This window comes from Leptonychotes weddellii, chromosome 11 (assembly GCF_054177405.1).
Source record: "Leptonychotes weddellii isolate Sample4059 chromosome 11, ASM5417740v2, whole genome shotgun sequence".
Classification (NCBI taxonomy): domain Eukaryota; kingdom Metazoa; phylum Chordata; class Mammalia; order Carnivora; family Phocidae; genus Leptonychotes; species Leptonychotes weddellii.
In genome coordinates this window covers 67,821,061-67,831,170 of record NC_138379.1, presented here as the reverse complement: position 1 = coordinate 67,831,170, position 10,110 = coordinate 67,821,061, and the positions used below count along the sequence as shown (strand labels likewise).

Genomic DNA, 10,110 nt, shown 5'->3' with positions numbered 1-10,110 from the left:
CTTTCTTTTGGTGTCCATTAGCATGGTAAATGGTTTTCCACCCCCTCACTTTCAATATGGAGGTGTCTTTGGGTCTAAAATGAGTCTCCTGCAGACAGCATATCAATGGGTCTTGTTTTTTTATCCAATCTGATAGCCTGTGTCTTTTGATTGGGGCATTGAGCCCATTTACATTCATGGTAACTATTGAAAGATACGAATTTAGTGCCACTGTATTGCCTTTAGGTGACTGTTACTGTATATTGTCTCTATTCCTTTCTGGTCTATGTTAGTTTTGGGCTCTCTCTTTGCTTAGAGGACCCCTTTCAATATTTCTTGTAGGGCTGGTTTCGTGTTTGCAAATTCCTTTAGTTTTTTTTTTTTCCTGGAATCTTTTTATCTCTCCTTCAATTTTCAGTGACAGCCTAGCTGGATATAGTATTCTTGGCTGCATATTTTTCTCGTTTAGTGCTCTGAAGATATCATGCCAGTCCTTTCTGGCCTGCCAGGTCTCTGTGGATAGGTCTGTTGCCAGTCTAATGTTTCTACCCTTGTAGGTTACAGATCTCTTCTCCCGAGCTGCTTTCAGGATTTTCTCTTTGTCTCTGAGACTCGTAAGTTTTACTATTAGATGTCGGGGAGTTGACCTAAGTGGGGGTTCTCTGTGCCTCCTGGATTCTGATGCCTGTTTCCTTCCCCAAATTAGGGAAATTCTCTGTTATAATTTGCTCCAATATACCTTCTGCCCTTGTCTCTCTTCTTCTTCTGGGATCCCAATTATTCTAATATTGTTTCGTCTCATGGTATCACTTATCTCTCGAATTCTGCCCTTGTGATCCAGTAGTTGTTTATCTCTCTTTTTCTCAGCTTCTTTATTTTCCATCATTTGGTCTTCTATATCACTAATTCTCTCTTTGTCCTCATTTATCCTAGCAGTATAGTCTCCATTTTTTATTGCACCTCATTAATAGTCTTTTTTTATTTTGACTTGGTTATATTTTAGTTCTTTTATTTTTCCAGACAGGGATTCTCTAGTATCTTCCCTGCTTTTTTCAAGCCCAGCTAGCAGCTTTATAATCGTCACTCTGAACTCTAGTTCTGACATCTTACTAATGTCCGTATTGATTAGGTCCCTGGCAGTCGGTACTGCCTATTGTTCTTTTTTTTGAGGAGAGTTTTTCTGTCTTGTCATTTTGTCCAGTGGAGAATAGATGAATGAGAGAACAAAATGCTAACCAGGTAACAATGACCCCATAAAAATATACACGAAACAAATCAGAAGAGACTCGAAAATGGGGGGAAAAGAAAGGGAAACAAAGAAAGAAAAAAAAGAATATAATCAAATATGATCATGCTGGTGAATAGATCAGTGCCACACACTAGATTTTGGGTGTATTTTGGTCTGTTAGAAGATAGTGCCTCCCAAAATTTTAAAGAAAGAAAAACTTATATATGTACAAAAAATAAGGGCAAATACAATGAAGGGATGGAATATGATAGTAAAGATGAAAATTATAAAGGATTTTATAAAAGGAATTGATAAGATAAGAAGGTGGTTCAAAAAAGGAAGAATGGAAATTAAAAAAGAATAAAAAAAAGACAAAAAAAAAAAGGGGGGGAGAGAATGTGATCCAGCAGTAGACTAGAACAAAGCCATACACTAGAGATTTAGGGTATATTTTGGTCTGTTAGAAGAAACTGTATCTCAAAATTTTAAAGAGAGAACAAATATATATATATATACACAAAAAATAACATTAACTACAATGAAGAGATAGAATATGACTTAAAAATGAAAAGTAAAAAAGATTTTTAAAAAAGGGATTGATAAGATGTTCGTTGAAAAAGGGAAAAAGAAAAATTCAAAAAAATAGAGAAAGAAAAAAATAAGGAAAATGTAAAAAATTAACTTTGAAAGACTAAAGAATCATGGGGGAAAATCCATGAATTCTATGTGCTGTATTCCCCTAGTGCTGGCATTCTGCTTTTCTCTTTGATCAGTAAACTTGGTCTTGGCTGGGTGTTCTTGCTGTTCTTCTGGGGGAGGGGCCTGTTGCTCTGGTTCTCAAATGTCTTTGCGGAGGCGGAATTGCCCCGCCCTTGCCAGTTGGGCTAAGTAATCTGCTCGCGTTTGCTCTTGGTAGCTTTTGTTCCCTGAAAGCTTTCCGTGCAGGTCTGGAGGACGAGAATGAAAATGGCAGCCTCTCAATCTCTGGTCCCGGAGGAGCCGAGAACTTGGGGCCCCACTCATCAGTGAGCCCCCAGAGAACAGCAGTCAAATCACTCCTGTCTCCCAGGTTCTCTGGCCTCGCTCCGTGCTCATCCCACCTGTGACCGAGCGTTTCCGTCTCTGGCACAGGACCCCGTTTGGAGTCTCCAAACCCAGCAGATTCCTGCTGTGTGCTCCCGGGGGAGGAAGGGGAGTCTCCCCAGATCTGCCGCTTGTTGCGTCCCTGCTGGAAGAGCAGTGGCCCGACTGTGCCACGGATCTCGGTTTATGGCAGCCTGGAGCTGAGAGCCCACTCCTCGGCTCTGTCTCTGCAGCTGGCTTCTCTGCTCCGATACCTGGGAGCTCTGCCGCACTCAGGCACCCCCGATCTTTCTGTGACCCTGAGGGTCCTGAGACCACACTGTCCCTGCAAGTGTTCCACCCCCTTCCCCCCACCCCAGCCACTGGAGCGATGTCCCTCAGCTGAGCAGACTTCTAAAATTTCAAATTTTGTGCTCCGCTGCTCTATCACTTGCCGGTAGTGGCTGATGGAGGCTCCCTCCCCCGAGGTCTATCTCCCTGAGTATCGCCTCGGATTCACTTCTCTGCAGCTCCTACGTTCTCGAAAGTGGTCGCTTTTGTGTTCAGAGAGTTGCTTCTATTCTTTTCTTCGATCTCCTGTTGAGTTTGTAGTTGTTCAGAATCGTTTGATCCCTGTTTAGCTGAATTCCTGGGACCAGAGGGAATTTAGGTCTCCTACTCCTCTGCCATCTTGCTCCATTACTGTGACATTTTAATATGGAAAACTTTTTCTCAGTTCTAGCAATTTTAATATATTATTTTTTAGGTAATTTTCTCCTGACACTTTCTTTTTCAGTAATTTTCAGTCAGATGTTGGGCTTCCTGGTTAATTTCCTAATTTCCTTTTTCCTTTTGTTGTCCTTTAGTTCACACCCCTCTCTTGTTTTATTCTTTTACTCATACCTCATTCTCATTTTCTTCCTTACGCAACAGCCATTCTTATGAGTTTAATGTGTATATTTTTGTGTGTGTGTTTTTGTAATACTGTTACCATTTTGTATGCATGGCTCTTTAATTTATGTAAATGATTTAGTGTTACTTGTCTGTTTTGTGTTTTTTAACTCAGAATTGTGTTTTGAGACCCATCAACATTTAATATTTCCTTCTAACTTCTGCCTAGCGCTCCATGTTCTGCATCAAGTTCATTTTATGTCCATTAATGAATACCCTAGCTATCTTCCTGTCCCCACAGATGCATATCCTCATTTGTGTTTCCTCACTGACTTTTCTGTGTTCTTAGGGCCCCTCAGTAGTGCAACATCTCTCTTTAGAAAGGCTGCAGCCCCGTACTATTCCACCAGTAATATATAAAGGTTTCCGTATGTCCACATGCACTCAGCATGTAGAATTATTCAGCCTTCTAACACTTGCCAATATCTGATATAATGTGATATCTGAATATTTTAATTTGCTTTTTTCTTAATTACTAATGAGTTTTAACAACTCTTAATATGCTTGTTACCCTTTGGACCTTCCTCTTCTGTGTCTTATACCTTCATATCTATCCTTCTTATATATATATATATATTTTTTTTAATCATTCCAGTCTGTAGAAGTTCTTCATAAAGGCAAATATGAAACCCTTGGTCCTTATGAGTCTGTTCATCTGGTAGTGGTAGTGGTGGGGTAATTGGAAATGTGGAAGATGCGGTGAATTATAGTGTTACAGCTACCCATCAAGGAGACCGATGGAATGTCTATGTTTCAGCAGATTGAGAAGGAAGGACTTGGTGGGCAGTGGTTAGGGAGACTGGGAATGGTTGGGTACAGTCACCTAAGGATGGACACTGCTGTGTAAGCTATACTAAGATTCTTAATAACCTGGGTTTCTGGTTACCAGAAATCTCTTGGGCCTTAGGAAACTCCCACATAGCATGTGGTTGGAATATCCTAGCGTCTGGCACTTTGGGACTTAAGAGATGGTTGATTTCACCCTGGCCTGCCATTCTAATCAGCGAATAAATCCAACCATCAGAGGAACAAGAAGTGTAGCCAAGATTGGTAGTCAGGGCTATAACTTATCCTCTCAATGCCTAGCACAGTGCCAGTTTATAAGAATTCCGCGCATTTTTGAATCAGAATTTTAGCTATTCATTTTAATTATCATTCTTTCTATTATTATTTCTACAGCTATGCATTCACTTGAAGGATTTTTTTCAAAATATACACAAACTGCTTATTAGCTAATGGGTATACTAACACCATGACATAAGTAGTTGTGTGGGAAATTTCACAGTATCTTGGTTGGTAATGATAACGTTTGAAATAGTCTTAAAATCCTAAATATGTGGTCTTTTTTTTTTTGAGAGACAAAGGGTGAGCAGGGTGGGGAGAGGCAGAGGGAGAGAGAAAGAATCTTAAGCAGTCTCCATGCCCAATGTGGAGCCCGATGCAGGGCTTGATCTCACACCCTGAGATCATTACCTGAGCTGAAATCAAGAGTCGGATGCTTACCTAAGACACCTAGGTGCCCCATGTGCTCCATTTTTAAAAAAGAAATATAGAAAATGTTATTTCACTTTTTATTTTTAATAATTTATACCATGGCAACATTAGAATAAAGGTTGCTTACAATTGTTTAAACAAAACTTTGCACTGGTCTTCTACAGAAAAAAATGCAGTTAGATAACATTTTGAGAATTTCTATTTGTGATTTTCTAAATGTTGTGGTACAGTCTGTTCTTCATCTTTGGTACCCTCTTGTGGTCAGTGGAAGGGATTGGTTTGGCCTTCTTTTAACAATTATGTATAATTTCATGTTTTTTATCTGCATGTTTTTATAATTATTTGACTTTTTTTTTTGTTATATATAAATTTGGAGTAAAATTGACGCTTGGAGTTTCCCTCCCATTCCTTACTACCTTACTGGGTAAAGTGAGGGTGTGGCACAACCACAGTTGCTAATCTTTATTTTTTTTTTTTAAAGATTTTATTTATTTATTTGACAGAGAGAGACACAGCGAGAGAGGGAACACAAGCAGAGGGAGTGGGAGAGGGAGAAGCAGGCTTCCCGCTGAGCAGGGAGCCTGATGTGGGGCTCGATCCCGGGACCCTGGGATCATGACCTGAGCCGAAGGCAGACGCTTAACGACTGAGCCACCCAGGCGCCCCACAGTTGCTAATGTTAGAAGCTAAGATACAACATGACCTCTGTGCTTAGAGCAAATGTAGTGTCATTTAGAAAGTGAATTGATTGCAGACCCAGAACTTATCTTACACTTTTGCCAGCTAAAATTGGGTTTGGGGAATAATTTGCTATTTTGGATGATCTCCTTTAAAATTTTATAATACATATACTCACATACATACAAACATCACACATATATATGTACATATATATGACTTCATTTTAAATGATTACCTAGTTCAAATGTCCTTACCGGGATTTACAGAAAATGTAACACTATAATGTAGTCTCCTGTTTCTGAGTCAGGCTGTGACAATAAGACGGGAATCATGTACAGCATTTAGTAAAGATTGATCGGTTATTTTTCCCTTCCATTTGCAGCATTTGTTTTAGAGCAGATTCTTAGCTTGATACCCAGAACATGTAACACAAAAGATAAGAGGTAGCTGTATGGAGCTAAGTTAGTAAGTCCAAATGAGACTTGGCTCACATGAAGAGTATATCATAGCTTTTGGGACAGATGTGAATTTCAGGGAGAAATGCTCTTTGTTTTCAAGACCATGCTTCCCCACATTATAGTTGTCCTTCATGTGGCCTACTCAGCTCTTTAATTTTATGCTAGATCTGAGTGTGTTTTTGTTTTCTACATCACTGGAATCTTTGAGTAGATCTTTTTTGCTGGCCGGGTGATGTGAAGCACCAGGGTTTGAATAAGAGTCCAGGAAGTGCGCTGGGGATGATTTTTTTGTATTGCCAGGAATGCTGACATGTTGGCACTGAATTAATGTTTCCAAAAATGCCATCAAACGCTGCCTGAAAACAGAGATATTAGTGTTGTCACCACAGCTGTGTTCTTTGCGCCTTTAACCAGTTTCTTCTATGCATAGCAAGAAATTGTAAGTCCCCTAGCATAAGATGAAAATGAGTGAGTTTTGTGTACTATACTATAATGCGACTGGTTGTCCCCCCAGTATTTGTGCACATGGGATTGAGTTAAGCTATTTGTGTGGAACTGTCCCTGGTATCATGGATATTGTTTTTTTGTTTTAAACAAATGGAATATCTGTGAGGGACTATGGTGCCCAGATTATTACAGAGGAAGTATTTCACTTTTTCATTAAATATTTATTGATCACTCTCTCAAATACTCAGTTTTATAGAGGATAGGGTATATACATAAATTTCTCTGCTACACTGTCACCACTGAGCAAATGGTGAAATGTTCACCCAGGTATCTTGTTACAATGGTAGAGAGGACAAGGTCCTCCCATCCTGAACCTTGGACTTCTGTGCTTCCTTTTGGGTCTATTACTCCACATTTTGTAATGTGAGTCTCTCAGTAGACTTTTTTTTTTTAATGTGAATGCCACTCTTTATTTTTTTATTGTGTTTCTCCTAGTAGGACCACATTTTCTCCTTATGTAATGAAAATCCTTTGGAGATTCTGGCTTTTCTCATTTATAGGTCTAGTAGTTTAATTTACAAACTTTTGCAGTACAATCCTACTTGCTCTTCCCATTCAATGTAGTTTTATCAGTTAACTTTTTTCAAGTTCCATATTTGGAACTAGATCATGGTGGGTTAAAAACATCAGAGGTGCCAGTGGATCGAAATAGAATTACTTGGATCTATTAATCTCAATCTGGCAACCTCAGATAATGGGAAAGACAGGCCAGAGGCCTGCTTGTCTTTTCCCTTTCTCCTTTCCTCCCCTTCTCCTCCTGTCCCTCTATAAAATTATCCATCTATTTTTTTAAAAGATTTTATTTACTTATTTGAGAGAGAGAGAGCAGGAGATGGGGGAGGGTCAGAGGGAGAAGCAGGCTCCCTGCTGATGCAAGACTCGATCCAGGGACTCCAGTATCATGACCTGAGCTGAAGTCAGTCACTTAACCAACTGAGCCACCCAGGCGCCCTATCCATCTATTTTCTTAAAATTTTTCTATTGATGGACAGCACAATGTCACATTACTTTCAGGTGTGCAACCTAGTGATTTGACAACTGTATACATTATGCTATGCTCACCTCAATTGTAGCCACCATCTGTCACCATACAGCAGTGTTATAGGACCATTGACTATATACTGATGCTGTACCTTTCATCCCTGTGATTTAATTTATTCCATAACTGGAAGCCTGTTAGCTCTGACTCCCCCAAAGTATGGCACACTTCCTGATTAGCCATACTAATCTTCTTTGTATTGTTCCAATTTTAGTATGTACTGCTGTTAAATGAGCACATATCTATCTCTAATTTTTTATTAAACTCTTTCAAATACTTAAGCAAATAATGAAATAAAGCATTATGCATAATAATCATCGAGCTTGTTAAAAATAATAATTCCTGAATCTCTGGATGGGGGAAATAGGAATCTACCTTTTGAATAGGCTTAAAAATACTTGACTCTCATTAAAGTGGTCCAGGCATTGCACATCCAGAAACAATGAAATAAAAGCAAATAAGAGTGCTTCTTTGGCCAATGAAATTTATGAGTTTGATTGCCTAGTATTTATTTCATATGGACTCATAAATGGGAAAAAAAACTTACCTGGTTTGGGGGTGCCTGGGTGGCACCGTCGGTTGAGCATCCAACTCTTGGTTTTTGCTCAGGTCATGATCTCAGGGGTCATGAGATCAAGCCCTGTGTTGGTCTCTGTGCTCAGTGCAGAGTCTACTTGAGATTCTCTCTCCCTCTACCTCTGCCCCTCCCACATGTGTTCTCTCTCTTTCTCTCAAACAAATAAATCTTAAAAAAACCCAAAAAAACAAAAAACAAAAAACAAAAACCTTACCTGGTGGATAACATATTTATAGTTGGAGAAGATTATATGCCCAGGCGGGTCTTATCCCCTTTAGGATTTTATTCCATTTGCATTTGTATAAGAGTGTGCCACAGGATAAAAGGTAAAGTTGTCCTCCTCTTCCATAAAAGGCCAGCCTAGTTACAGTTTTCCCTATAAAACAACACAATTTTAGGAATGAGCAAAGGTCAGCTATTACAGTTATGGTGAGTTATGATAAAGATGTTGCTAATCTTTTTGGTTTGACTTTGAAACATCTTATTTAATTATTTCATGCTACCACCTTTTAGAAGTCTGTTTTCCCCCATCAAGAATGAAGTGTTTGAAATATCAGGTACCTTTCTGTAGCTCGGTAATAATGATTTCTTGAAAAGAGTCTGTGTGAGCAATTTTCTAAACTGGTATTATATTAACTCATCGACACCACCAGAAAGCATAAATGAGACATTTTCTCTTGGTCCTATCTCAGACTTACTAGATCAGAATCTCCTGTTGAGAGTCAATTATAAAGTTCTCAGAGGGATTCTACTGTAGCCAGCCTGCCTCCTTCCATACTGTACTTCCACGAACTTCTTTGAGAATATTTAAGTACATTTGAATACATATTTGAATACATATTCAAATGACTTGTTTCACATCCTTTTTCCTACTCCGTCAAGTTTTGTACATAGTTGGAGCTCACTAAATCTTTATTAAATTTTTGTATTGGACATTTGATGGGAATGTTAAAAAATAAGTTTTATTCTCGAATTAGAATGTTTTGTTGTTTTGTCACCTTCTAGGATGGAAAGAAGAAGTTTGACAAGGAAAGTGAAAAGTACTATTCTATTCTTGATAAACATTTAAATTTGTCTGCAAAGAAAAAGGAATCTCATTTGCAAGAGGTAAGCTTTTCCACTTGAAATGTGAACAGGACATTAGCTTTAAGGCATGTGATGTCCAAATTTCCAAAGGTCGTAGTATCTCAGAATCTGCTACTCTATAATAAAATAATGATAATAAGAGTTAATTGAGTACTTAAAATGGACAGACACTGTGCTGAGCATTTCACATGCCTTATGACCCTTAATATTAACACTTCCAAGTAAAAGATTAGTTATTTCCTTCAATGATGAGAAAGAATGAGATAAGATTTTTTTCTTTTTTTTCTTATTGGGTATATTTTCAATGGCAGGACCTACCTACCAAATTGATGGAATAGTTTTTTCTAATATCTGCTTTTAAGGTGTTGCTTTGCAGTAGGGGGAAAACAGATACACAATTACACATTTAAAAATCTCTATTTTATATCAATTTTCTTAAAAAACAAGTCAACAGAAATATTTTAACCTCTATGCATTTAAGCAATCCATTTCTTCTTTTTTCTGAAATATTTATTCTCATTGGTAATTTTTGAGTATAACTAATAAAATTGAGTAGTCCTTTTACTAAGGCATAATACAGTTCCAGTACAGTGATGAGATACATTCATTTTTTTATTATGTTAATCACCATACATTACATCATTAGTTTTTGATGTAATGTTCCATGATTCATTGTTTGCGTATAACACCCAGTGCTCCAGGCAGAATGTGCCCTCTTTAATACCCATCACCAGGCTAACCCATTCCCCCACTCCCCTCCCCTCTAGAACCCTCAGTTTGTTTCTAAGAGTCCATAGTCTTTCATGGTTCATCTCCCCCTCCGATTTCCCCCCTTCATTCTTCCCTTCCTGTTATCTTTTTTTTTTTTTTAAGCATATAATGTATTATTTGTTTCAGAGGTACAGGTCTGTGATTCAACAGTCTTGCACAATTCACAGTGCTCACCATAGCACATACCCTCCCCAATGTCTATCACCCAGCCACCGCAGCCCTCCCACCCCCCACCACTCCAGCAACCCTTAGTTTGTTTCTTGAGATTAAGAATTCC

The 10,110-nt window shown here is 38.5% G+C and overlaps 1 protein-coding gene across 3 annotated transcripts in view; it reads left to right on the top strand.

Annotated features, from left to right (window-relative positions):
• The window catches only part of LOC145716273 (rho GTPase-activating protein 42-like), a 123,659-nt gene that overhangs the window by 101,796 nt on the left and 11,753 nt on the right, over positions 1-10,110 (top strand). For all 3 annotated transcript variants that reach the window (XM_081799063.1, XM_081799064.1, XM_081799062.1), the window contains one exon: positions 8,982-9,083. In XM_081799063.1, coding sequence (XP_081655189.1) covers positions 8,982-9,083 — 102 coding nt within the window. The remainder of the gene's footprint in view (positions 1-8,981; positions 9,084-10,110) is intronic.